At 55.3% G+C, this 27731-nt stretch overlaps 9 protein-coding genes across 9 annotated transcripts; 3 read left to right on the top strand and 6 right to left on the bottom strand.

Annotated features, from left to right (window-relative positions):
• Window positions 1-124: 124 nt before the first annotated feature.
• CPAR01_06032 (shugoshin) lies at window positions 125-2470 on the bottom strand (the record flags this gene model as incomplete). Its single annotated transcript, XM_060490306.1, has 3 exons — window positions 125-1868; window positions 1921-2365; window positions 2422-2470. 3 exons carry the CDS (start codon window positions 2468-2470, stop codon window positions 125-127), a joined length of 2238 nt encoding a protein of 745 aa, XP_060351772.1.
• A 434-nt stretch (window positions 2471-2904) lies between these two features.
• On the top strand, window positions 2905-3454 carry CPAR01_06031 (DASH complex subunit Dad2; the record flags this gene model as incomplete). The annotated part of the gene is made up of 3 exons (XM_060490305.1): window positions 2905-3118; window positions 3174-3233; window positions 3288-3454. 3 exons carry the CDS (start codon window positions 2905-2907, stop codon window positions 3452-3454), a joined length of 441 nt encoding a protein of 146 aa, XP_060351771.1.
• A 956-nt stretch (window positions 3455-4410) lies between these two features.
• Window positions 4411-6667, top strand: CPAR01_06030 (uncharacterized protein; the record flags this gene model as incomplete). Its single annotated transcript, XM_060490304.1, has 2 exons — window positions 4411-4924; window positions 4974-6667. The coding sequence occupies 2 exons, from the start codon at window positions 4411-4413 to the stop codon at window positions 6665-6667; spliced, it is 2208 nt and encodes a 735-aa protein (XP_060351770.1).
• Window positions 6668-7420: 753 nt separating this feature from the next.
• CPAR01_06029 (carboxylesterase) lies at window positions 7421-9441 on the top strand (the record flags this gene model as incomplete). The annotated part of the gene is made up of 3 exons (XM_060490303.1): window positions 7421-7751; window positions 7844-8118; window positions 8239-9441. The coding sequence occupies 3 exons, from the start codon at window positions 7421-7423 to the stop codon at window positions 9439-9441; spliced, it is 1809 nt and encodes a 602-aa protein (XP_060351769.1).
• Window positions 9442-10157: 716 nt separating this feature from the next.
• Window positions 10158-11405, bottom strand: CPAR01_06028 (transmembrane alpha-helix domain-containing protein; the record flags this gene model as incomplete). Its single annotated transcript, XM_060490302.1, has 1 exon — window positions 10158-11405. One exon carries the CDS (start codon window positions 11403-11405, stop codon window positions 10158-10160), a length of 1248 nt encoding a protein of 415 aa, XP_060351768.1.
• A 2711-nt stretch (window positions 11406-14116) lies between these two features.
• Window positions 14117-14443, bottom strand: CPAR01_06027 (uncharacterized protein; the record flags this gene model as incomplete). The annotated part of the gene is made up of 1 exon (XM_060490301.1): window positions 14117-14443. One exon carries the CDS (start codon window positions 14441-14443, stop codon window positions 14117-14119), a length of 327 nt encoding a protein of 108 aa, XP_060351767.1.
• A 3504-nt stretch (window positions 14444-17947) lies between these two features.
• Window positions 17948-20335, bottom strand: CPAR01_06026 (uncharacterized protein; the record flags this gene model as incomplete). Its single annotated transcript, XM_060490300.1, has 3 exons — window positions 17948-18191; window positions 18248-20068; window positions 20127-20335. 3 exons carry the CDS (start codon window positions 20333-20335, stop codon window positions 17948-17950), a joined length of 2274 nt encoding a protein of 757 aa, XP_060351766.1.
• Window positions 20336-23076: 2741 nt separating this feature from the next.
• Window positions 23077-23588, bottom strand: CPAR01_06025 (uncharacterized protein; the record flags this gene model as incomplete). The annotated part of the gene is made up of 3 exons (XM_060490299.1): window positions 23077-23312; window positions 23392-23413; window positions 23505-23588. Coding segments are annotated over 3 exons (342 nt in total), but the record flags the coding sequence as incomplete, so codon positions are not given.
• Window positions 23589-25436: 1848 nt separating this feature from the next.
• Window positions 25437-27578, bottom strand: CPAR01_06024 (helicase associated domain-containing protein; the record flags this gene model as incomplete). The annotated part of the gene is made up of 1 exon (XM_060490298.1): window positions 25437-27578. One exon carries the CDS (start codon window positions 27576-27578, stop codon window positions 25437-25439), a length of 2142 nt encoding a protein of 713 aa, XP_060351764.1.
• Window positions 27579-27731: the final 153 nt, after the last annotated feature.

Raw genomic sequence — 27731 nt, 5'->3', positions numbered from 1 at the left:
CAGTGGCCCTTCTACGGACCTACCCAGAAACTTAGACAAAACAAGGAGAATGGTATTTGACAACGTATCCAACTCCAAAAAAAAAACACCAGTGCTAGCCGTCAGTGTCATCAAGTGGTGGTCATTACAACATCATGCTCCTTCTCCGCATCGACACTTTGGAATTTGTTTCCTGAAAGTCGCTGCTGCTCTCCACACTCTCGAAGCTGCTATCTTCGACACATTCTGCTTCTGCGCGATTCCTTTTGGGCAAGACCATCGACGCTCTCTTTCTGGGCCCACCGGACTTGGGTCGCTGGCTCACTTCTGCCCCCTCCCCTCTGAAGTCGTCCCTCGTTGTAGACGACGCCCGTCTTGATGGTTTGGACTGTCGCGCTGGCAAAGTGAGGTCCTTTGTATCGACAACCCGAAACGTGTCGCTAGCCGGTGTTGAGGCGGGGAACTCATAGGGATCAGCCTCCCTCTCGGGCGACAATGTCGATTGGCGGCTGGGTGTCTTCTCTGGGGCAGTCGAGCTGCTAGCCTTTTGTTGGAAAGGCCTCTGTCCTTCGCCCTCACTGATCGAGCCCGACATCATGGCGGACGACCGTTTCTTACGAAGTGGTTTAGCCACGGCGAGAAGTCGTTCCGGCGACATCGGTTTGTCGATGGGCTCGTGGGGGCTCTTCTGACCTTGCCGGCTGATTACAGACGGCGAAGCAGCAGCCGCAATCTGCTGCCAAGTAGCATCGTCACTAGATTCGCTTTTGGTCATTGGTGCCGCATCCGACGCAGATGGATCTGAACTGGCGCTGCCACTACGCTGAAGGTACCTCGTCTGACCAGTAACGGCGTCATAAAGTTCCTTCGTAGGGCGTCGCATCTTGTCACGCAGGTTCGGTTCTGCGTAGCTGACCGAAGCGCGTGCCCTCCTACTTGGCCGTGAAGTTTCGCCCTGGGAAGAGATGTCGTTTGGCGGCGGCGTATCCCGAACACTCGGCAGGCTCATTCTAGACGCTGGCTCAGGGGATGCTGGTGATAGGAGAGCAGCTTCGATGGGTACCGTTTCTGTACTCGGCAGAACGTCGACAGTGGGTGCTGGTGATGGCACTGTGGCAATGACAACTTTGACTGGCTCAGGCTCGGGTCTGGATTCGGCCTCGGCTTCTCTAATCTTCTGCGCAGCCCTCTGGCTTGCGGCGCGCGGCTTCGGCTTTTCAGGGGCGACCTTAGAGTCATTCGCTGCGTCTTTGGAGCTCTTCACAGGCGAAGCCATGTCGTCATTCGTGCTCTTGGCCGACAATGGCTTTCTCGAGTTGACTGGTGCCGACATTCGTTCTCTAGCCTCACGGCGTCTGTTGGCGAGCTCTTTCAGCGTCTGTCCGCTAGGTTGCTCGCGTGCCTCAAGCGGGCGTTGCTCGAACTCTTTTGACTTCGATGGTTGGATGGGAGGGTTTGTGATTTTGGCAAGGTCGTCTCCCATGCTATGCTTTCTCTTTGATCCAGCCTTGACGACAATCGGAAGCACGGGGGGCAAGATGGGAGTCTCCTTGGGTGGGTGCTTGGCATCGGGTCTGGCGTCTTCCGTCTTGGTCGCAGCATCGGGCCGCACAATGACATTTCTCTCGGGCTTCTGTGTCGTTCGGGATACGGGTGCTGGAGCTACTACTGGCGCTGGTGTTGGTGATTTTACCGGCGAGCTGTTTGTGGCTGCCTGCGGTTCTGTGGCACTCAGGGGTCGACGAGGGGATCCGATGTCAACGGAGTCTGCATCGACGAATCGCGACATTGGTGGAGGACCAAGTTCCGGGGAATCAGTGGTATCGGCGTTGTCTGTTGTATCTGTCGTATCGGCGGCTTCTGAGCACAGAGCGAGGATTTGGTCACGGCTTTGTCACGTTAGCACCACAAATTCGACGACAGGCATCACGGCCGACTTACTCAAGTGTTGCCCTTGGGTATGATTTGTTCTCTGTGATAGGCGGTAGGCGGCCCTCTTGCAGCGCTCGAGCCTCTGTGTCCTTTACTGGCTCGCGTGGCGGCCGTCTCTGGGGAGGGCTGCCACGCGGCAGACTTGCTCTGGAAATCCGTCTGCCTCGAGGGCTCGCGTGTCTTTTCGTGGGAGGTTCTTGGCCGAGATTGGAAAGGAGCGACATGCAGTCCATCAACTGGGATTCGAGTCTGGATCTGATGTCCAGGGCATGGTCTGCTATCCTCCGAGCATTGCTATCCTCGAGCTCCTTCTCCAGCTCAATAATTCGGCCATTCAGCTGGAGGTTTTCTGACAGGGAACGAGAATAATCTGCTTCGAGGTTGTGGATGCGATTCAAGTGAACGGCGTTTGCTCTGGCAAGGTCTCTGTTTTGGCGCAATAGCTTCCTGCGTACTACAATAACACAAGTTAGTCGATGAGATGAAGTGAAGACAGGAAAGTAAACATACGCGTGTCTATGCTATCTGTAGATACGGGGGGTTCGTTTAGTCGGGCCATGGTGCATTCTGGAGTAGTGAACAAAAAGCCAACACGCGATGAGACCAAAACGTGAGGAATGGAAGAGTCAAATCAGCGAAGCATGACAAGAAGGTGGCTGGGACAGTGACGATGGGGTCGGGGGGAGGGCGAAAATTTACCGAAGTGTCATTTATTTACACTCGACCTAATTGGGTCTAGTGTCAACAATGGTGCAGGGAAGAGGGGGTTGCTGGGGGCGCAATTGGACGGGTCCAGCTCTCCACCGCCTGCCGCATCCTTTTTCATGTGCTCACTCTCACCGAACCTTTGACGGTTTCTCTGACCTGCAGAACGCTTCCAGCCCTGTTTGATTCATTACCCCGCCACACTTTTGAGCCTTTCCCAACTCGAACCCGACGCACAACGAACTTCTTACGAACGTCAAGCGATAGACTCATCTGCCACCTTCAGACATGTCCTTCCCGACTCGATCACTCTCGACTCGACTCCCGGGCGCGGGGTCGCAAAACGCTTCCGCGGGCCCGTCGCCCATGCTGGTAGCGCGCATCGCAGAAAAGAAGGCAGAGCTGGAGCACTTGAAGGATTTGCGCGATCTCAGTGCTGCCGTCGCAGGCCAGATGGAAGCACTGGAGCAGAAGCTGTCAACGCTTTCAGATGGCACAGAAGGTCAGCACGACCCGTCGATGGACCCATAATGAGTATCCGAGCTGACGGATGAAAGCGATTGCTATGGTAATTAGCAACTGGCATAACGTGCTACGCGCTATCAATATGGCATCCGGTAGGTTTGAGCTGCATGCGACGCACATGACAGTAACTGACACGGAATTTGTAGCCCAACTTGCCAAGCCGCCTCCGCAAGAAGAAACGTTGGAATCGGAGGAACTCAACATGTCCCTGCCGCAGACACTGGTTCGCATTCCGACAGAACACGCTCCAACGCTTCAGGCGCAGGCCGAAAACGCAGCAGAGAATGCAGAGAGTAGTATGGCTACGCCATGATAAGAGTTCACGAGCGACGGGTCTTTGGCCCGAAAAGCAAAACATCCCTTATATGAAGGGGCAGCTTTCAAATCTAAGGTAGCCTTGGGAAGCTCGCTCACGTTGGAACCGTTGTCGGCAGCTACCACTTTGTGGCATGCCCAAGTGTTGGACGGAAAGCTACACCTCTTAGCGTCTTCTTCCGGCAGTTTGATGTCGGCGCTGGATTGGGTAGGGAAGCTCCACTCCAAGTCAACAAACACTAACAAGTGAGGTGCGGGGTCCCAGACACCCAAATGGACGGGAAGGACGCGACTTGGAGTCTCAACGCGTCTCTTAGTCATCCCAATCTGGCACCCGTCTCACCCGTTAGCCGTTACCAGTGACACGGAGTAGACGCAACGAAACGGGAGGTGCCTCACCCCCGTGACTACCCGGAGGCCCTTGGCAAGCTGGTCCTCAGAACTCGGGAGCGAGGGGATCTATCGAGCCTGCCACGCTTGTGCTCATTCGCTGTTGGTTGGTGGTTTTATTGGGAGGAAACTGACAAGTAGGGGAAAGATCAAATTGAAGCCAATTTCCCGCCATTTTGGTGGCTGTCAGGCTAGAAGTTCTTCTCTTCCACATCACGCTGTTTGTCTTGCTTCCATTCCGCTTCCATCCCAAAACAACAAGCACTTTAGCCCATCACATTCAAAGAGCTCTTCTTTTTGGACACTTTCAGCCTTGTCCTCCACACTCGGTCTTGAACCAGAATCTTACGGCCAATACCTACAGAGAGTGCCGTCTACGAAGTAGTGTTCCAGCCAATAACCCCGCCATATTACACGTACCCCAGCTGGTCTCAAGCGAAATTGCTCGCCAATCCCAGACAGCCCACTGTCTCCCACGTATTGCGGCCCATTTGTCTTTCAATTTGTCTGGGGTCAGCGGTTCCCTGTCTGGGTTCAGGTCGGAATCGGAGATTGTCGAGCATAATGGGTCGCATCTCTCGATCCAACACCGTGAGCCACGGCTTCGGCATCCTCGAAGACACCTCTGGTCCCGGCACTCATGCTTCTTCTGACGCAAACGGCCCTCACACCTTCAACAACGTTGCTGCTCTCGAAGATTGTGACACTAACAGTCGCCAAAGAACGCCGGAATTCATCGACGCTTTAACCGACAAACTCAAGGAATTACATATTTACAGTCCTAAGAAGAACCGTGCCGAGAGATCACTGCTGCAACCTGTGCGACGCCGCACTCGATCTTCTATTGACTCCAAGATCTTCCCAACCCTTCAACACATCAGGGAAGAAGTCGAAATCTGTGACGGAAACTCAAGTGTGACTAGCCCTACGCAAGGACCAGTCCTTGCCAACGTGCCTCAAGAGACCAAACAAGACGAGGGTATCCCATCATCAACTGAAACACGTGCTGCGGTACCGACTTCCCCTCGCCAAACGTCAGATTCATTTGAAGCCAACGGGTCCAACTTCTGTTCTGAAGGTTCGCTCATCCGATTGCTGCCATGTGGTCTTTCAACTAACCATATTAGTCCTGCGCGCAATTGGTCTTGAACAGCAACATCTTAACACAGATCTTAACATACAGAAGTCCATCGCACGGCACAGGTCAGGTCAGTATGACTATGTACTTTCGATTCCGAACCCAGACGGCCCGACTAGGCGCAACAATGCGACCAGTAGACGAGAAGACGTCACGCTCGACTATGGCTGCAACGTCTTAGTCCACACCGACCGCGCTGAGGAAAGTCTATGCAGTCAGCGAAAACCGGCTAATGCTTTCAAACTTCTAGCAACACCTCTGATATTTGACGAAGCATCTCGGAGTGCGTCGCATTCATCGTCAGAAAACGACGACAAGATGGCTATTGCTGAACCGCTTGTTCGGCTTGCCTCTCCAGCGCCTGCAGGGTACGAAAGCCCCATGACGAAATCTGCCATTAACGTGTCCGTCGTCGAACAAATTCACTCCAAGGAGTCATCTCTGGACTACGTGGACCACCCCAAGGACAGAGTAGTTTCCTTCTCGTCTACGGACGAGAGCATGGCCCCAACGGAGGACGTTCCCCGCACTCCATCTAGGTCAACCTCGACCAGTTCGAGATCTCGAATTGAGGACTCAGTAGAAGCCATCGATAAACTCGAGGAGGAATTGGAGGCCATTAATACCCGCTTGGAGACACCAAGCAAGTCTCGACGGATTCAATTTGTGGTGGATGAGTCTACTACGATAGCTCCCACAAGGGAATCACCTATTAGGCGGCCCGCCCCCATGTTGAACCGCACTCAATCTGTTGGCGCCGCAGCCAAAAGATCGTCACAGGTACGCGCAAACCAGAGAAAGTCTGTCAATTTTGACAGCGAGATCCCAAAGGGATCCCCTGGAAAAGCACCTACTACAAGGCCTCCTGTGCCTCGTCCAACCAGCCTTCTACCGCCCAAACCGCCTGCCAAATCCACGAGGGCTCCTACCAAACCCTCTTTTGAGCTGCCAGGTGAGGCCACCGCTCGCGATATCAAGGCGAGGCGCGACGCTCGCCTGGCTCAACAGGCCCAGGAGAAGGTCGCTGCGGCAGTCCCTCAGCGAACTAGATCTCTCAAGGCCCCGACCAAGCCTAACTTTGAGCTGCCCGGCGAGGCAATTTCCAGGCGCAAGAGAGAGGAGCGAGAAGCTCGTCTCAAACAGCAAGAAGAGGATGAGCGAAGGCGTCGCGAGTTCAAGGCGAGTCCTATCAAGGCAAGGCTGGGAACGGCTACGCAACCTCGAGAGACCGTGGCTAGTCGAGCTCGCCAGAACAAGGGATCCGAGGCCAGCGACTTGGAAAGCCCGTCGAAGCGCTCATCAATCATGGGCACTCCTCGTACGCTTGCGAGAACGAGTTCGACGAGGTCACCACAGACTCGCGGCAGAGGTACCTCACAGTCAGGTACAGAGACCCAGCTTAGCCGTGCTACATCTACATCTACGGGTAGCATGAGCGGCAAGCGAAGCGCGCTATCTGTTGAGGAGATTGAGCAGCAAAAGGTTAAGGGCCGTGAGGTCTTCCACCGTGACAACTTCTACACCCAAGACAAGGAGCGAGAGCGCCGCGAACGCGAGTGGAACGCTAAGATGGCCCGCGAGCAAGCTGCGGAACGCTCCAGACAAGCGAGCCGAGAGTGGCGCGAAAAGCAACAACGCAGCAAGCTCGCTATTTTGGCTGCCGCGGCAGGCCAGACAGTATGATGGGCCCGACGTGAGGATTTTTGAGACCCTGTTTGGCATGGTCTGGCCCTTTTTTGTAAATTATTCGACCAGCGTATGGAGCCTGGTGCCTGTGCTGATGGAGATGCGTGGAGTCTGGGGCAACGGTATCGACTGTTCAGCTGGCAAGGTTGACACATAGACACGTGCCGTATAGGAGTTTTGATGTTCAGTTTTAGAACTTGCTTATGGTTTAGCATCGATATGTCGATTGCTGTCCTTGTTTAAAGTTTGACTAGGCCCGTTGGTTGCTGAAAATGAATCTCTCTTAACCCATGAGTACAACTCTAAAGACGCTTGTTTGGGTACTGTATGTGAGCACTTGTAGATCAACAATGCTATTTTCAGATCAATGATCGTACAAGTAGTCCGTGGGAGCATTTACCGCCTAAGGCAGAAATGAGAACGATTGATTTGTGAGAACCGTCAGGCGAGTATTCGTCAATGAACAAGACACCGCGTTGTAGAGGTAGAGTGTAACCCGGGGTATGGAGACAACGGCGGGACCGCACGGCCGGCTAGCGTGCCGGCGCTAGCGGAGCACGCCAACGACATCCCGTTGGGTCCAGCGGATGAGTCGCTCCTCTTTAACCTTTCATTACATCGACATACAAGCAATTTCAGGATTGGTAGATTCGACGGAAGACAAAAGCAAGCCAGCAATCGAACACATATCGGCATCAATTCTCCACAACCTAATTTTTGGTACTTTACCGCGAAAAACACCATTAGAACATGAGCCCCGCAGCCTCCACCCCATCCCGAGACCAGCGGCCGACGGTCCGTCTGGATCAAGGAGCTTTCGTCGGCACCACGCTCTCTGAACCAGAGTTCCCGCGCGATGTGGAGGCGTTCCTCGGTGTGCCGTATGCGAAGTGCCAGCGTCTTCGTCGGCCGGAGGAGCCGGGCCACTCTGGCGACTCGTTTGATGCGGCCGAGTACGGACCCGTGTGTCCCACCGCGGACCCGACGTACCCAGCGGATGAAGAGGGGTGTTTGAACGCTAACGTATTTCGTCCGGTGGGGGCAGTGGTGGAAGGGAAGAAGGTCCCGGTTTTGGTGTATAGTACGTCTATGGGTTCCCCCTTTCCAGCCGATGGTTGCGGTGCAGCTGTTTGAAGTACAACGTATGTATATACTAACAGCAGTCGAATGTAGCGCATGGCGGGGCTTTCAACTTCGGAAGGGGAGGGGAAAGGAACCTCGCGGCGTTTGTTTCGTTTTCGAAGCGCGATGTGGTTGCCGTGAGCTTCAATTATCGTCTTGGGCCGCTGGGGTTCCTCCCGTGTGGTTTTGCTGCCGGGGAAGTCATCGCGAATCTGGGGTTGATGGACCAGAGGGCGCTGCTCGAGTGGGTGCAGCGCAATATTGGCAGGTTTGGCGGAGATGAGGGGGATGTCACGGTCATGGGCTTCAGCGCCGGGGCGCATTCGGTATGTTCACACCTCCTTCACAGCCATCTTCCATCTCTCTATTTCTATTCCACTCTTCCCCTAGGATGAAGTAGTCATGAAAGGGAGAGTCAATTGGAGTGCTAACACGCAAGCACACAGCTCGGCCACCACCTCCTCTCCCCGCCCTCGCGCCGCCTCTTCCACCGCGCCATCCTCGAATCCGGCGCCCCGACAGCCCGCTCCGTCCTCGCGGCCACGCACCCCCGCCACGAAGCACAATTCACCCGCTTCCTAACCCACGCAGGCCTCTCTAGACTCTCATCGACGCCAGGCGAGATTTTACCAGCCCTTCGCGCCCTGCCCCTTGAAAAAATCCTTCAGGCCTCGCTGGCTACCTGGTCAGAGTGTGCCCCCTCGGTCCAATGGCCCTTTCAACCATCCATCGAGGAAACCAGCAGCAGCAACAACGACAACGACAGCAGCAGCAGTAGCATGATCCCCCTCGCCCCAATCAAAACCTGGACTTCACCCACACTCCTCCCTCCCCTCCCGCCCCTCCTAACAGGCTTCAACACCTCCGAAGGCACAATGTTCGTGCCCGCAACAGCCTCCTCCCCAACAGCCCTCTCAGACTTCTTCTCCGCCCTCATCCCCGCCCTCTCCGCCGCAGACCTCGCGACCCTGGAGACGCTGTATCCGCCGCCGTCGACGTACCCGCCTCCTCCGACGGCCTCTCACGGCGCCCAGTTCCGGCGGCTGGCGCAGGCCTACGGGCACTACGGGTACATTGCACCGCTCCTCCACTCGGCGCACTTTGCCTCCAAGAAGAAGTCGGCCGGGGATGCTGGCGCGGCACCGGTCTGGGTATACGAGTACGCCGCACACGCCGACCTCGCCGCCGCAAACCACGGCGACCACGTCCCCGCGGCAACACACGACACGAACATCCTCACCCCGCACAAGACGCCTGGTCTGCTCGCCGTCTCGGACGCAATGCACGCCCACTGGTCCTCCTTCGCCACGACCTCTGACCCCAACGCCGTCGATACCAGCCATGACAACCCGGGCCCAACCTCAAACGGCGTCTCCTGGCCCCCCTTCATCTCCCCCTTTGGCGACACCGCCGCGGACGACTACATCCCGCGACCGGCAGACGACCCCACCGAGACGAGGGGCAAGATCCTCGTCTTTGGCGAGGGCAACGACGAGCTCATGGGCCGTCTGGGCCAGCGGCGCCGGGGCACCGTGGCGCGCGTGCGGACGCTGACCGAGGCCGAGGTGAGGCAGTTCCGGTTCTGGTGGGATCGGGTTGGGCTGAGCGAGGGTATGGGTGTTGTTGAACAGGAGGGGTCCAGGTTGTAGGAGAATCTGTTATAGACGAGTCGATTGTTAGAGGAAAAATTCGTGTTACCAGATACTGAATCTGCGCTTAGATGGCTTATAGTGAAACGGCACGATAAAGCGATATGAATGCAAGAGTAGATTGACAAAGGAATATTCATTCATACGTGTCTATATGAGACTGTGTTTCGAAATCTTAGAGATGTCGACTATCCTACTCTTCAACTACCTACTACTATACTAGAATCCTCCAACTTTTCTTGTGCGGAAGCTCGTTTGTTGCTGCCAAGGTACCCTTGGTTGCTTTGCCCAGGAAAGACATTAGCAAATCATGTTGCCTGTGCGCGCCCTTCATGGGCATGCAATGCACAACAGATTAAACTGGAGCAACACGCTGTGGATAGCATGGGTCGATATAAATCCCAAAGATGTTTATGTATATGACGAATAAATCATGTGCGTCGAAGTGGATTATGATCTCCGTGGCATTGGGCGAGCCATTACGTTTGGAATACGCCAGGCAAGGCAACGGAGTAAACAATATTAAAAGTAAGAGAAGCGTCACGTGGCAATAAAATGCCACCGTGTCGCATGGTGCCGTAAATCCGTAACGCCGTATGTGTTTCTCGATTTTCGAGATCGTTGGTCTGATGGGGAGGGTGGGTATCTTCGGAACAGAACCCCAGCAGACTAATAAGCAACAAACAAAACTTTTGGAGTAACACACCAGACCTTGTCTAGAAGTTCTGGGAAATACCAGCGTTTTGCTGTTGGGGATAGTGCGAAGGGTTCTCAATCCGAGTGTTGCGACGAGCTGGGTTGTCGCGGATGACCGGTTGGCCGGGGAGCTCAGTAGCCGGGTTGGCGTAAGGGCTGTCAGAGTACGGGTTGTTGGCGTACTGATCGTAGTAACCATTCCCATTGCCATTGCCGTTGCTGCCGCCGCCGCTGTATGCCATGCCGATTCCGTCAGAGGTATCTGAGTGGTTCCCTGCGCTGTAGGAAGATGACGCATTGGAAGGTCCACGTTGAACACCGCCTCCACGGTTCATGGCTGCTGAAGGGCCCATGGCGCCAAGAATTTCGCCATCAGGTGAGTACGAGCCGTCGTTGATCAAAGGCTCTCCTGAACGGTTGTCAGTTCCTCCATGGCTGGGTGAAGTTGTATCCGAGTATGCCGCACCTGTGTTGCCTCCAGACATGGTCGTGGACGCCTTACGTCCGGTGGAGCCGGCAAGAGTGGTAGAACCCCAACCACGGTATCCGGATGAGGCCGCATCTTCCTTCATTTCGTACGAGCCGCCATCGCCAAGGGACGGAATTGTGGGGTCAGCATTCGGGTTGTAGGCATAGTCCTCGACCTCCTTTCGTCGCTCCTCCTCGGCGTCCTTGCGCTGCTTCCTCTTCCTCCAGAAGTACAGGCCAGCCAGGATGAGCAGGGCAACAGCAGCGATGGGTACGACAACAGCAACCGCGATAGTGCCCCCGTTACCGAGACCGCCCTTGGAGTTACCGCCGGAGTTGATGGCGCCGCCTGATGCCGTAGCGGAAGCAGATGAGCTGGCAGCAGTTCCGGTCTGCGTGACACCCTTGGTCTGAGTGATGACGGTAAAGATGGTGCTTGTCTGACCTCCTGCTTCGGTCGGCGTGATGACGACAGTAGTCGCGACTAGGGTAGTTTGCTGTTGCTGGGTAGTACTTTCGGCAGCTTGAGTAGTCGGAGTCGTGTTCTGCTGCTGAGTAGTTGGTGCAGCTGCCGCAGAAGTCGTCGCTGCCGGAGCTTGAGACGTGGTTGGTGCTGCTGCCGCGGAGGTTTGCTGCGTCGTGGGTTGTTGCGCGGTGGTAGGAGCCGCTGCTGCGGAGGTCTCTGCCGGAGGAGTGGTGGTGACGGCGGCGGCGCTCGTCTCTGCGGGTGCGGAAGTGCCCGGTGTCGCGGCGGGAGCCGTTGTGGCCTCGCCGCCCGGGGTCGTAGCATTCGACGACATTGTGTTTTCTTGTCTCAGCAAGATCTGTGGCGGTTGACTAGGTGGTGAAGACATATTAGCGACTGGTGAAGGAGCAGCTTTGATAGCATCGCCAGACTCCGAACAAGGGATGATGAGTATTCAACAAAACAAGACGACGGAAGAGCTGAGATGGGACGACGAGTTAGGCAATTGGCAACCAAGGCCAAAGACCCAATCATTTTGTGCGCAACTAACACAACAGATGCAGCAGGTTTCTTGGGAGGCAAATTGATGATCGGCAGAGATGCCGTAGTGCACTCGGCAAAATCTGGGAAGCACAGCGTCGAACAACGTACCTCCAATGAGAGCGATTGGCTCACACGTAGCTTGCAGGGCGGAGAAAGGGAGGTGTTTCAATACAAGCGATTCTGCAATGAACAACTCGTCTTTAAAAGTGCGGTCGACTCTCAACCAAGCCGTGTGAGAGGCCAAGTTTGGCGATGCACGTGGAACTGGCGGCGGCGGTTCGAGGCCTCGATTCAGGGCAAAGCGACACACAATTGACGGGTGCGTCGGGGTGTCGAGGCGAGGATGGAGTCTTGGTCAAGAGTTTCTTTGGAAAATTGTGGGAAGTAATTGTCGCGTCTGGGCGGTAACAACGGCGATGGAGCGACGGGTGTTCAGACAAGACGAACGGTTGATTATTGGCGCGAGTGGCTGAGTCAGGTTCAGGTGGTGCCTGTGTGCCTGTGAGGGAGCTCCCAAGACGGACCGTCTCCTGGCTACTGCGCGGGTCGGCGTTGGGTTCGGCGGTTGGCAGGGCCCTACTTCGCTTGGTTCGTACAGACGAGACGGTACCTGGTCGCGGGCAGTATCCGTCCAAGGCGTATTCCGTAGTGCCGCGCGAGTATTGTAGTATTGTCGATCCTCAGTGACGAAGTGGGATCGATTGGCGACGGCGTCACAGGAAAGTGGGAAAAAGCAAAAGGACAGGGCAGAGAATTTGCAAGAGTTAGAGCGAGAGGAGGAAGGTGAAAAGTAGGAAGAAATGGGGAAGAGGGGAAAGAGGAGGGAGGAGGAGGAGAGCAAGGTCGCGATTTCCTTGGAAGGATGCGGACTGATGCTGATGCCGCTGCCAATTGAAAGTGAAAGAGGAAGGACCAGGGAGGGGGTTGACGAGCAAGGACGGCCGGGGGGACGGGGGTGGAAGGATATTGACGGGAAGGCAGCGAAAGGGAGGGAGGCAGAAGGGGGGAGGGCAGCTCCGAAGGAGCGGCAGAGGAAGGCGCGGAAATATGTATGTTTTGAGCAAGAGCAATCCAGCACCTCTTCGTGCAGCGTGCCTGCCCAAGTGAAGTGGACCGACCTCCCCTTCCTCCTTCTTCACAGCCCTCCCGCCCTGCCATTTACGTCCAAGGGAATCATTGGAAGTCACGACCGTCAACCCTGCTGGCGTGTGCCTGTCTCGTGTCCGAACATCTAGCTCCAAGCTGCAATGTACGGATACTGCAAGCCAGCCTCCAGTGCAGGTCAAAGTCAGACTGCAAATGGAAGACCAAAAAAGGAAACTCAGTGGTACTGGCCTGACTGGGTAGACTGACCTGACCATCCACCGTTGCCTTAAGGTGCGGGTGGGTGGCTCAGCGGGAGTTAGGGCCGCTGCTTCAGTGGCAGGGCGCTGAGCTATGCTGCGACCAGCCTCAGGTCAGCCAAGACAGTACATGATCTCTCCTACAAACTTGCGCTGAACATAAGTATCTCCCTGATGCTACTAACGCATCTGCCAGTGGAGCGGACCTAGAGAGAACCTGACTAGGACAAAGTACCTTGTAGAAAGGGCCGATCTGTAGTTCGCGCGAGGTATGCATGGCACGTTGCAATGAATGGGCTCAGCCATATGAATACCTATCTATGCGGACAGCAGAGAGAACAATTTTAGCCCCGTTGAGTTCTCCGAGTCTCGAGTATTGAAAAATTGACAGCTTCTGCCCAAAGTTCTAACTCTTGTCGCGTGCTCGAGAGGAACAAGGCGGCTTCTGCCGTCCATCATCTCCCGTGTCTCAGTCATTTCGCAACTGCTGCGGTACATGCCCGTTGAGATTGCGAATTGCTGAGCCGCTGCCCTCTCTGGCTCGCAGGGACCACAAACTCCCCGAGCCTCGAGGGACCCCTGGCACGTACAAAAGCCTAAAGCCCTTGGAGCTCCTTAGAGCTGGCCATACATCACAGCACCAAGGACGAATGGAGAGTACTCCCGGAAGGCGGCAGCGGATGCTTCCAGTCCGGGAATGTTGGCTGCTTCCTTTCATATCGTCGAATGCCTGCCGAGTCTTGTTCCTGATCCAAACGGGCCAAAGAGGGAAAGACCAGCAATCAGCTGCCTCCAAACCCACCCGGGCCACCGGCCTTAGCCCTCAGGTCAGAACCGTCAAGTATGCCGCAACGCAGCCGCACATGGTCCCTGATGTCCCTGATGTGCGTTCCCGATGTCGCGGCTTCGACACCTTTCAACCAGAGACATGAATGCAAAATACGACACCTCAAACGCGACACGCCAGGTAGATACGCAAGCAACTCAAAGCAAGGCATGTCGGTCAGGTTTCACCTCATCTACTCTCTCTTCTCAATTTTGCAGACTCTAGCCAACTTTCAAACCTAAATACTTCAGACGACGGACAGCCCGCAATCAAAATCCAGTCAACCTCCACTATGGTATCTTGCTGTGCGAAAACATCCCGGCAGGCCATCCTTCAAACAGTCCCTGCACCGGCCGTGCCTCGCTCTGGACTTTGAACTCTGGACGCCTGGAGACTGGAGTCCTCTCCCCCGGGCCCGTGGAGAAAATTGACCTCATCAACGGGATTCGCGAGTTCGCTTCGCTTTGCTGGGGACACCGGAGGGCCCGTTCGCTCCCTCTCGTATCCAGAGTGACGGTCGTTGGCTCCAGAACTGGTTAATTTCCCCTGCCCAGCGAGCATGCACCTTCCTGGTAGACCACGCCGACTGCCAGGTCCACCGTCTGCAACACTCGAGATGGCATCATTTGCTTCCAAAGAAGAAGAAGCGAAGAAACGCATCGCAACCATTCTGGTGGTCAATCTTCTCCGTACGAATATATGGACACAATCTCAAAGGGTCACAAGTCGGCAAGTGCCAGTTGGCTCATGTCCACGAATACGTATCTTGGTCTCAGTCCACGTTGGATGTCTCAAACAAGCCAACGCCCGGTCAGGAATGTCACCGACATTCACCAACAACCAATCCTCACAAGTTTTGAAGTTCAAATTTCGATGCATGCCTCCGAGACTCTGTTATCACTTGGCTCTCACCATTCAACCCACCCGCTATTGTCGAACACACCGACTCTACTGATGACTTGTTTATTTTGAAGCTCATATCCACCTTGGTCTCCCTTACGTCTTCTCTATAGCGACCAGGTTCAGCCTTTACCGACCTGAGCGTTTGCCTCCCTCTACGGATACAGGCTTCTCGGCACCTGTGGAGCCATTCGTATCCCCCAAAATAGAGGCTGCTGATCCTCAGCCGGTGCCTTTTTCTCGGCGAGCACCGCATTCGATCTGTTGTGCGATCCCATCGATCTACAAAGGTGGCCGTATGGCGTCAATTGCGCGCTTCTGTTGGTCAGATCGGCGGGGGTTTGGCCTGCTTGACCAAGCACCAGACTGCCAGAATGCATCTCAGCCAGCTGTCGAAGCGCGGCAGGACGATTTCGAACGAAAGCCGGCCGGGTCAAAACACACCCGGCCGGCCCTGTGGCGGCTAACAACCATCGTGGCAGCACACGTCGGAGGAGAGCTTGAACCTTCCGGCTGAAGCTGGACAACAACCTTTAGTCGACAAAGGCTCGAATGCTGGCTTGGCAAAGGGTAGCTGGCATGACATTGCTGATGCTTCAAGGGCTGCTTTCTTCGATAACGCATGTCTGACTAACAACCGGTCGTTTCTCCGTCACTATGCCGTTGGCACGAGCTTATTCGGCCAAAGGTTACGTTTCCATCCCTCCTGAATTCTCTGTAGCATTGGTGGTCAGAGTCTTCTGTCATCCAGACCGCTCCGGAAGCTTGTCACACAAGCCTCGAAGCTGCATAGTCCAGTGTCCGGATCAAACAAGTCCACCGCTGCCTGTCTGCAGGTCACAACTCAGAGCCTCTTAGCTTCAAATCGACGCTGCCACAATGCTCGCCTTCTTTCTTTGCGCGAGTATTCAGGCAGTTTGAGTCCGAATGCAATCGGTCGTAATAGCCAGTATGGCGGGCTCTGTCATCGTAATGGCCTGCTATTATGACTTCAATGGCACATATACCTCCACATGACGTCCATTGTGCCCAACCCTGGCTCAGCATCCGCAAACTTCAGCCGGGATACATTGTCAAGGTTGGCCCCAGGATGTCAAGATCTCATGGCGTATTGGCATAATAACAACAGGAACAATATGCCCTCGGTTCGGGCAGGGCTCTTGAAAGCAAAAGATCTACAACAACCAACGTCATGTTCCCCTCACTTCCCTCCACACTCACGGAGCATTGACCCAAACTTCGTCGACCTCTCAGCCTCTGTCCTTGGAAAGCATTTTGCAAAAGGGTCTCAGGATCACTTCATCCCAACATCCGGACTTCGGCTTTTGTCCTCAATTCGACGACGAGACTCCTCGCCGACTAGATTCAATCGTTCCTACACAACTTTCTTCGGACCAAGTCCGATGATGGCGATGCCGGTACCCGTAGGTCGGATTGCCTTAATGCAGTCGACTATGCGTGTCTGGCCTGTGTAGTGTCACGTCACCGTGTGCGCCGTCGAGCTGCCGGGACTCTCTCACCGACAGAAAGAACCTTCGATGTGCTCTTTCTCACGCCACCTCGCCGGAAACGTACATTCGGCACGAGGCGAGGTAGCGCAACGCCTGCATAGACTCAAAGTCTCTCGATGTTGTTTGCCAGATCCGTGCCGACACCTTTTGGCTCATCGAATTAGCAACCAGGGATCCTAGACAGCAAATCGCCCTCTACAAGAGCCCCTTCAAGGGATCGTTCTTTGTCTCCTGTTTCTATTTTACATCTGTCCGATTGACACTTGATTAGCTTAACGGCGCTCAATTGGCTTCCACCATGGAGCCACGCTACCCGAGCTCTGGTCTCGTCTCCAAAACCGCCACACATATGGCTATGCGCTCCCAAATGCCACATTTTAGAAAGCAACCCAGCCCCTCCACCCATTGGCTTACGGGTGCCCTTCCTTCGAGCAAACGCCACTGACTGTAAGCTTGGGTCAAGCGTGAGCCTTCCCGCTCCACACAAGCCATCCAAGTGTCCGATGTAAAAATAACTTTACCATTAAGCTCTTTCCGGATGCTTTCGAAGAGCATCTGATTGCCATCCCGTCTTTTCTCGAAGCACGCCAAGTGTCGTGTCCGTATGCGCGCCAAAGGGCTGGCTTTTCCATACGAAAATCGGGAGGGGAACGGGCTGCGGATGGTTATTGATTGCTGACTCGTCTCCAAGAGGAAAACAACCGTACGCAGCACGGCAGTTGTACAGTACGTTGCTTACTGACGGAGCATTCATCCTTCTCGAAAGACGAACATCTCGTGATTCCTTATCGAACTGCTTGGAACCGAGATGCAGTCAGACTCTGACTAGACAAGACTAGACTTGCCTCGGTAATCGATACCCCGGCCAGCGCATGCCCGACCAAGCGGCGCCGGGGCATCTGCTCTATCTTGCGACAAAACTTTCCGTTTGCACCGTGGGGGCTGTGGCGGCGGCTGTGTCCTATCTGATTGTGTCCTAGCATCCGCCGATTGACGATGTGATTAGGCTTAAATCATTTCCAAAGCGCCGGAGCATTGGAGGCCGTCAGGTCTACCGATGCCTTTTGGGGAGGGTTCTCCGTACGGCATACGGTTACCCTGTAGCCTTGTCTACCCTACGAGGCCCTCGGACTTTGATATGCCGGTGTCTTTGTGAGCACTCATGTGGTGTAGTATCATGGAAGTAGGTCATGGTAGTCACGGGGCTTCCTATGCCTCGAGTTAGGCCATACATGCGTATCACAGCCCACGTGTACAGGAAGAGAAAACCATCACTTTGCAACACAAGACGGGACACAAATCTCAGTATACTTTCTGTAGTATTCATCATCTAGTTGTTGATGGTTGGCATACGGTAGCAATGTCCCGGAGCCCTTTTTCTATATGCAAACCCTCCCGCCATGTTGCCAAATGAGGCTGAGGGAGAGGGCTGGTTTAAAAAATAAAAACTATTTGTCGTGACCCAAATACTCCACGCAGCGAAACAGAAAAAGGGTTTCAACACAAAAAGACATTAGCAGTATATCGCTACTAAATGCGAGAAGAAATAACACCGTTATGCAAAATTCCAAATCCCATAAAGGTAAGGGTAGAAAGGCTCCTCTTTTTGTTTGTCCGCGCAAATTCATGTACATGGATAATCCCAGTGCGTGCGAATAGGCTCAAAAGTCGTGACCGTCGATTCGGCGCTGCCGTATCAATACGCGGAAGTCAAAGTAATGATATCAACAAGCAGAAAAACGTCGTTCGCCGTTTAAGGACGCATGCCCCATTGTGGCTTGAGCTGGTCATCGAGGGCCGTTGGCGTGAAAACAGTGTCACCGGGCAGGCGGCTGACTCTGCCGGCACCGCTGCGGAGCGCGGCCTGTTGGACAGCCGAGATACCACTACGATTGCTACGAATGCTACCAGCATCGCTCATGTTGTCACCGTCCTTGAACTTGCGGGGAGGAGCAAAGTCGAGGCCAGTGAAGGTTCCGGATTTACGCAGCAAGTGACTGTCCAACTGTTAGTGACTTCTACATCTTTCCAGTGTCTATAAGGGATAACTTACGGGCTGGGCATGGCAGGCATCTCTTCGAAGCTGCTAACCAATGGGGAATGGACAGGAATTGAAGGCGCTGCGTAAGGGCGTCTCTCACCCGCCGGACTCTGGGAACGGCCACGCGCGCGGGAAGAGAAGGTCTCGGGAGGAGCGAAGTCGAGAGGGTTCAGGATGGAGAAGGAGTCATCCTTGAGCTTGGACGGGTTGGGCATGGTAGTCAAGTCGGCAGGGGGAGGTCCCTTGGGCTTGGGTCTACCTCCAGCGGTCCTGTTGGACACTGAAGAGCCAGGCCGAGGAGTGTACTGGCTGGACATGTCGGATCCCGGTCGAGAAGGTCCAAGGCGGCTGGACATGGCCGAGCCGGCACGAGGAGGAGGACGTCTGCCACCGGGGCCGGGGCTGGCCATGCGACCGCCCATGGAACCATGCATAGCCCGGGGAGGAGGCGGGCCACGGAAGCGGGAGCCGCTGGGTGGTGGCGTCATTGCACGACGAGTGACGGGCTGAGCGTAGGGCATGACGAACGAGTTGCTCTCAGGATCGAAGTAGGCATCGCCGCCGGGACCACCGTTGTAGCTCGGGTCGTAGTCCTCATAGTATTGAGGGCCGCCAGGAGGAGGTCCTCTGGGGGGTCCGCGAGGTCCTTGAGGCATGGGAGGCGGGGCTTGGCCAGCGTGCGGGTTGTCGGGGTCGAAGTACTCCTTGTAGAATGATCTGATTCTGTTGGCACGCTCTTCAGGGTCCTCGGACTCAGTCACCTCATCAGGAGGCAGGGGTCGGAAGCCAACTGAAAGCCTCTTGGCGTCCTGACCCGGAACACCAAGTGCACGTGACATGCGGTTGTCGTTCATATCCACAGAGCGTCTCTGAGATCGGCCTCTATCCTCAAAGTCATAGTCGTAATAGCTTTCGCGGTCGTAAGCATTCGTTTCCTCGGGCACAATAGTCGGGAGTGTTGAGGGAGCAGCATTCTTCTGGGCGGGGAAGTTCATGTCGTCGAGACCAAGGCCAACGGGGGCTGCGGCCGGCGTGCTATCCAGCTCTTGAACTTCGGGAATGGACGGGTTCTTGGCGGATGGACGAGGGTTGCTGGGAAGTCCCCTTTGAGCGACAGGGGCAGGTTCCGGGACGTCGGGAATCTGAGGAAGGGAATCGCCGTTTCTGTCATCGGGGTACGGCATGGTCTCGATCTTGGGAATAATAGGCTCAGCGATGAGCGGGCTTCGAATGACCGGGGAGGTGGGGGACAAGACGACGGGAGAACTTGTCGTCATGATTTCGAGGGCGGGGGAGCCAGACCTGGACTTGGGCGTGGCGAAGGGGTCTGCCGTCGCAGGAGGAGGCCTGGGGAGGGAGTTTTGCCTAGGAGGCAAGGTGTTCTGGGTCATCGTGGTGCGACCAGTCATGGCGGAACCGCGTCGGCTCGTCGATTTGGTGTAAACGGAAGCACCATCGGGCTTGTACGATCGGATGGAACCGACATCGCTGCCGGTGTACCCAGCCACGGGCCGGTAGGGGTCTGCCTCGCTGTGGAGGGTTCTCGCGAGAGAGTGCAGAGACTCACGCGAGCTCTGAAGACCGGGGGGAAGAAGGTAGGGGCTGTCCAGGTTCATGTCCATAGACAGTTGACGATGCTTCGTGTCGAGGCCCATTCCCTTCTCACGGAACATCATGCTCTTGCGCTTTCCTTTTCCACCCTTATCAGAACTGGTCTCGCCAAGTCCGAAGTCCAGGCCTCGGTTGGGATCAGTCGCATCCTCCTGTTTTTGCCTCTTGACATTTCTTCGGTGGAAGTAGAACAGCAAACACAAAGCGCCGACGATGGGGATCCTAGGAACAGTCAGCACATTCGTACACATACCCTACTCGAGAACTCGTTAAGACCTACGTGACGCCAAGAGTGATGGGCAATGTGAGGGTAGAAGGGTCGACTGGCTTCTCACACTGACTGGCTGAGCCGGTACAGGTTTCTCTAGTTCCAATGATACGAGAGACGATTCGGAGGGGCGCGACAGATCGCTCGTTGTTGACCGGCTGGACGTCCCGGATGGGAATTCGGGAGGCCATCACGTAGCCATTGGCGTTGAATGAAGCCATTTTGAAATTGGGCGGTTTCGACAGAAAGATACCGTGGTACCTTGAAGCAACTCTCCACTGATAACCGGTTCTCTCTTTCAGGTCGACGGTTGACCTCGAGAATTTCTCCTTCCTTCACTGATTGAAATTACCACTATGCCACCATTACCGGACCAAAGATCGTATCGGGGAGTCGGGACGGATTTCGAGGGGATGGTTGGGACAATTGGTTGAATGTCAAGGCACCAAAGCAAGTGGTCGAAGGATTCGAGTTTTGAATCGAATCTCGTGCGAAGTGAACGGTTCCGAACGCCTGGGCGGGATGCTGTATACAAAAAGAGTGACTACCACCGAAAATATTCGGTCGGTGGAATTCTGGGTTTGGGGTTTTGTTGTGTTGAGTAAAGAACGACTTTGGAGTGAGTTTGACGGGTCGGTCAGATCCGGTGATCCATTCACACAATCCACGATGTTCCTAAAAAAGAGTGACGAGCCCGCTGGCAGGCAGAGAGAGGATTGTGGAAAGTGGAAAGTCGGCGGATGTCACTGGCCTCGGAAGATCAGAGTAACGACCGACGATGGGGGGGAGTAGGGACGGAAGGAAAGAGGAACGAGAGTAAGTCCCTTTTGGGGGTGAGGGCGAGCAAAAGAGAGGCGAGAAGGAGATCCGAGAGTGGGAGCGAAAGAAGACGGAGACGAGCCACCACAGTCCTGAGTCCACAGTCCACAGTCCACAGCAGCAAGCAGCGACAGGCTGCAGGTCAAGCGAAGCGAAGCGAAACGAGCCAACGAGCGGACGGGGAGGAGGAGATTGAGCAGCAACGGACCAACGAGACAACGACTCTTGCACGCAGCCTTGACCTGGACCTGTACATGGACCTGTACCTGGACCTAGACCTAGACCTGGACAGCTCACTCTTACTGCTGTTCCTTTGCTCCTCTGCTCCTTTGCTGACGGCTCCTTGCTGGCTCCTTACTTGTATGTACACCATGGAGAGGAGGGCCAGAGAAAGAGAGAACCTTGAACATTGACCCATGACCGTGAGCCTGGACCTTGTAAGATGGCCGGGATGACAACAGCTAGACCCATCGTGGACATCCCGCGCCGTCCTACCGCCAGACACGAGAGCGAGTGCTACCATTGGATCGAATGGAGTTCAATAAGTTCAGTAGCACACGAAAAACGAATAAAAAGATTGGGGGTGAGAAACTCAGGAGGAGGAACCACTGGACTGTGGTCGGACGGTACCCACGGTACGTACACAAACTACCCAGTACGTACCCGCTATGAAAAGGGGGGTGGTGCCTGTCGACCTGGGAAAGTCCCAGGGTGATGGGCCGGGGTTGGAAAGAACCGTTTTTTGTGGAAACGGGCGAATGAAAAGCAATTTCCTCAAATGAGCCGGGGCTGGCGCGACTTTTACCACCCCTGGTCCGAGCCCGCAGAGGGCAGCACGGCACGATTAGTGTACGCAGCGCGAATCCTCTGCGTCTTCTTCGTTTTCTTCCATCTCTCTCTTCTCATCCGTACGGCCACGGAGGAGTATCTATCGCCTTTTCATATGGCAACATAATTGTTATTCGCTTCGGACCTCCATTGAGCTTCTGACGGCCTTCCTCTTAACATTTGGTTCTATTCTGGTCTGCAACACTGCATACCGCCGCTACCACATCTCCATGAATACTATCAACTCGCGCCATTGGCTTCCTACCCGCGCTGTCCACACCCAACCGTTCCCTCAAGCAGCCGCAAGTCAGGTACGGGCGACCGCTGACTGGCTGATGCCGGCTGTGCCATCCCAAGAGCGTTGCACTAAAATCGATACAAGCGCATGGTCCTACAGGGTCTTCCCTCGTCTAGCGCAGGGATTTGCTGCAGGAACGCGCCCCTCCTCGACCTTGGAAAGCTCCAACGGGTGGAGATCGTTCATCAGATGGCATCACATTGGATGGATGGGACGGTGAACAAACATCAGTCAGCAGAAGCAGCACGGTCAACAGACACCGTGCAAAAGATTGCCCTTCTTACGGTCGATTTCCACCCAAACACCCGCCATATCCTACTCAGCTTCATCCCAACACTTCGATGTTTGGTGTTTCGTCCGAACAAGGAGTCGATTTCTTCACACTGTCACCACCTCAATTCTGACCGACAAAAAAATTCAATGGGACAAAAGATATGGCAAAGCAGCAGACGGACAAGATGCTCTGGCCTCACTCTGCGACTTGTCCACCTCCGCCCGCGCAGGCGGTAGAAGTACATGCACAACCACACCGCAGGCTTGCAGCGCTAATCTTCCCGTCGAACTAGTGGCTTCAGTGGCTTCTAGATCCTCGGCCGCTGTTTCTGGATCCAGACTGGTCTCAGACATCCCCAGCATCCGTTCATATCTACTCTTATGAATACGCTGTCCATCTTGTTGTTTTCTTATGCACCCAACATCAGGGGCACAAGCCAATCTGTCGACAAGACTTATCGGGAGACTCCGCCGACACTCGAGCCCAGGCTGTCTCGCCGGCGAAACTACACCCAACCCCCAGACCCAGCCCAAGTCTCTACCGAAATTGGAGCCGTTACCTGAAGCTGCGTCGGGTCTTTGTCTCTCCTCTTGGAAGTCAGGTCCCGGGTTTTACCAAGGGGTTGCCGGACGGTGACGACGCCGGCGACAAGTTACAATTCTTGGACATGGAATGAGGTCGTCAACGGTCACAGCCTGGCAGGCGGGCACTCCCGGGGTTAAGGTGAACCTCTCCTGATAACCTCATCGAGGAGGCTGAGCTCCCGCCCGCTCTCCACCGTGCTCCCCCGCTGGCGCGTTCGCGATCCACGCCAGTTTATGCCTCTCTTCTCTTGACGTGCCGACTACCCATTGCAGCTTACCTCTTTTGGTCCAACTCCCAAATGTACCACTCAACGCGTATGGAGTATGCCTCTGGAGTATCAACCAAACCATCCTACGAAAGGCATAGATAGGCTTGCAACCCCAAAAGCCTCTGCCTGCCTATACTTAGCTGATGGTATTGAACGGTGCGACGCAACTCCTGACTTGCGCGTCTCTTATCGGAGTTTGTCTTACAGTGCATCCGCACATCATCGTACTAAATCGCGCGCACGGCTTCTCATCTCTAATCAGCGTTTCTGCATGCAACACCGGGTAGACAAGCGCATTGTACAACAGGCTGAGCTTACCAAAACGCAGACGGTAGCGGTAGCATTGCCAGCGAGTCCAACAACAACAACACCAACGCGGCATCTCGAGCCGTCATTTCGGCTCTGGGTGGGGGTGGGCAATCCCAGTAGCACCTCCAGCGACGATCACTCACCTCTTTCCAGGGTAAACACCTCCGTTCAAATCAGAGAGAAACAGGGAAACAAAGGCTCCCCTCTTAACCCAGGACCTCCCAGCTTCGCATCATGCGGTCGCCGCGTCGCACCTCTCCCCTTTTACGGGGGATCCATGCAGCGACAACGGAGGGCCGGGTTAAGGGGCCGGTAAGAAAAAGAGATGCGGCAGTTGTCCGGCTCAGCGCATCGCATCTGGTATCCTTTCCCGCCGGCACCGATAATCGAGGGGGATCTGAGTCGCATGTCATCGCGATGCATTGCAGCGCCAGTCCCGTTCCTTGGGAATTCGAGCCAGGTGTCTGCCATGGCTGTTGGCCTGTTGCTAATCAGCTGGATGTGTTCTCGTCCGGCTCTATCGTCCGAGACTCGAGAGTAGCCGTCATCGGGTTTCTGGCCGGTGCAGCTACCAGACTACCAGCAGCGGTGCCAATGCCAAGAAAAGAGGGGAGTGCTCATCCCCTTTTGCAAGACAGTCCCTGATTCCACCGACGTTCCAATGTCCCCGCCGGGTTCTTCTATTTGAAGAGAGACAGAAGCATTCCGCCTGCATGTCTACGTAAGCATGTCTCCGGAGAAACAAGCATAGACGTATGTCTCGTCTCACGTGCCACCCGACAAGACAATGTCACCTCATATGAGTGCGAGAACAATGAAGCCACACGAGTTGTCCAGGTGTCCAACAACGTCGTCGAATTCCCTCGATCCAAGACTCAGGGGTTGAGGCGGCTCTGAACTGGCAAGATTGGCTAGACCAGCCGCTGCTGATGAGGATGAGAAAAAGTCAATCCCATTGCTGGCTTGGCGAACCAGTCAAAAAGCCCAAATCACAATTGGCATTGCCCCCAGTCGAGTAATTAAGCTAATCTCGATGGATCCTCCAAAGCTTGGTCATTGGCCGAGAAATCTTGATCGGCCCCGTCCTCTTGGTGTGCTCTAGATTTGCTGCCAATCACAATGCCTGGTGGTCGACCGCTATCACGACAGTCTGCAACGCTCGTATAAAGGGCGTATAATCGGCAACTGTACAGATGCATTTCATAAAGTTGTGATTCCTTGCACAAACTTTACATCACCCACTGATTATGTAGATGTGCTATCCGTACGCCGTATATCGATATCGTTATCTCTACGGAGTACGGATACGCTGACTCCAGACTGTAGGACACTCCACATAGACTCTATGGCCAACGGGTCAATTTCGAGCCCTGCAACGCCACCATAAACTTGTACGGATAGTAGACACTGTCCGACGGTTGCACTCGGCCCGCTGTATCAAGGACAGCGGTATCGACACGGTCCTGCGCCAGGTGCTAATAATTGTAAATATCTGCCGCAGCACACTATTAAGTCTTGAATCGTGTGAGTTCAATGTCCTGGCTTTGTACGAATACGCAGTGCGGATATTCTACCTTGCTTCCCGTTTTCTGTACGGATATTGGCAATGGTCCAAAGTTTCCACCGCCAAGGAATAAGTCTGAAAGTTGCAATAACCTCATGTCCGCCCCTGTGAGGCTCTGCCAACCTGACATAGGCTGCATAGCTCAGTGTCCTGGTTACAAAATAAAACGGCAGAATCTTCGCTTCTTCAAGACCTCAACTGCCCAGCCTCATCGGAACCCCCGTCGCCTTAATCTCGTCTCATCTCGCCCTCCGCAGCCCTCGTACCACAGAAACAAGGGCCCCTTCCCCCCTTCCTACTGCTCCCCAGCTTCACATCCCATTCAGTGATTCTAGTATCCTCCCTTTACGGATACCCGTGGGCTCTTTTCTCCTTGTTCATAGCGTTTCAGCCTCAGCCTCGTCGCGAGCCCGCCGCGCCGAACTGTCCGACAGCTGGTAGAACTCGGGCGCGTACTCCACCAGCCAATTCTTTTCGATTTTTGTAATGTCCCGTATGAATATCTTGTTGGCCGTCTCCATGACCTCGTGGAAGATGACCCAGTCGGCCTTGCGGTTGAACATGAGGGAGCTGGGGTGCGCGTGGAGCGTCGTCTCGCCCGAGACGTTGCGGAACGTGCCGTCCGGTTGCATCCTCGCCGCGTGCGCAAAGTAGCCCGTCGTGAGGCACCGCCGGATCTGCTCCGCCTTTGTGGAGTTGTCGTGCTTTTGTTGATGCTGCTGCCGTGAGCCCGCGGGGCCGAAGGACTGCTGCTGCTGCTGCTCATTGTCGGCGGCGATGCCGAACTTTTCGAGGTACCGCTTCAGCTGGCCCCGTATGCTGACGGCCCTGGTCATGGTCTTGAAGTTGAGGTTGTGGTCCCGACAGAACTTTGACTCCTTCCTGCCCTTTGTCACAAAGGCCTGGTAGGCGTTGAGCAGCGTCAGGTGGTCGCCCTCGTCGGCGGCGAACTTGCGCCGCGACAGCTCCATCTGTTGCCTCTCGCCGTCGTGGTGGAACCAGACGTTGTTTCCGCCGGCGCTCGTCATGGCCGCGATGGTGAGCATCTCGCTCAGGCACCCAAACGACTGCGCGCCGAGCAGAGTTTTTGCCATCATCGGCTCGACGGCCAGTTCAGCCATGCGGTAGCCCAGCGGCTTCGTCAGCTTGGCGTAGTCGTCGAGGGCGCCCAGGGAGTAGAGGAGCTCCAGGGCTTTGGCCATGAGCTCTGCCGGCGGCGGGCTGAGGAAGTTGAAGCGCAGGACGTTGTCGATGCCGAGGGCTTTGAGTTGCAGGATAAAGGGCGCCAGGTTGGAGCGCTGCATCTCGGGGACGGTGACCTCGGGGAGGGCGAGGTAGGCGTCTTCCGTGTAGAGCCGGAAGCATTTGCCCGGTCGGGTGCGTCCCGCGCGGCCGGCGCGCTGGGACGCCGAGGCCTTTGAGATGGCGGTCGAGGTGAGGGTCTCGATGCCCGTCCGCGGGTTGTAGGCGCGCAGCTTGGCGAAGCCCGTGTCGATTACGTAGACGATGCCGTCGATTGTGATGGAGGCCTCGGCCATGTTGGTGGCGAAGACGACCTTGCGCGTGCCCTCGGGAGGCTTATCAAAGACGTACATTTGTTGCTCTGTCGAGAGACCCGCGTATAGGGGCAGCGCTTGTAGTGTCTGCTGGCCGCGAGGTTGGTTCGGGTCGAGCAGGCGGTCGGCAACGGCTTGGATGGCGTTGTCGATTTCTTCACGGCCTGTGAGGAAGACGAGTATGTCGCCTTCGGACTCTGTCGTGTGTATGTCGAAGACTGTGGAGATTGCCTTTTCGACGTAGTCCTCTGTTGGTGATTCTAGATAGAGGACGTCGACGTGATGTGCTCTGCCCTCCAAGCTAATAATTGCACCCTTTTCGTTGTCGTCAGCGGCATCGGCCTTTCCATCCTTGTCCTCCGGAGCGGTGACCGTCTTCTTCTGCTCGTCCCCCGGAGAGGTCGTGAAGAACTTTAAGAACTCCTCAGCCTGTAGTGTTGCACTGCTAATGATGATGCGCAGCTCAGGCCTCTTCTTGAGAATCTTCTTGAGTAGTCCCAGGAGGATATCAGTGCTGATGGAACGTTCGTGGGCTTCGTCTACCATGATGACAGAGTACCGCGTCAGCAAGGGGTCAACAAGTGCTTCCCTGATGAGCAGCCCGTCCGTCATGAACTTGATGCGCGTCTGCGCCGAGGTGTTGTCCTCGAACCGGATAGCGTAGCCGACCTGCTGGCCAATCTCACAGCCAACCTCCTCGGCGACGCGGAGCGCGACCGTCGTCGCCGCCACGCGGCGCGGCTGCGTGATGCCGATGACCTTGCCGTCTGCGCACCATCCCGCGGCTTCGAGGAACTGGGGGATCTGCGTGGTCTTGCCGGAGCCGGTCTGGCCGACGACGATGGTGACCTGCTTGGTCTCGATGAGATAAAGAAGGGCCTGGCGGTGCTTTGCGATGGGGAGGAGGGCCGACGGCTTGTGCAGGGCCGGGATGAAGGCCGAGTTGAGATCGAAGTCTGCCATGGTTTGGTGAGAACCTTTTGGCTATTGACTAGAGACTGTTTATGTGTTAGAAATGGGTAATGTTTATTCAATTTGGCGATTTTACCTTCAAATACTGGCAACTGACCTTACATCAATCATCAAGATATGAGAGATATTGTAAGACAATAGGTC

The sequence above is a fragment of the Colletotrichum paranaense genome, assembly GCF_030867605.1.
Source record: "Colletotrichum paranaense strain IMI 384185 chromosome Unknown Scaffold_4.1, whole genome shotgun sequence".
NCBI lineage: Eukaryota > Fungi > Ascomycota > Sordariomycetes > Glomerellales > Glomerellaceae > Colletotrichum > Colletotrichum paranaense.
The sequence above is the reverse complement of the archived record's forward strand: the minus strand, read 5'-3'. Positions and strand labels throughout refer to the sequence as shown.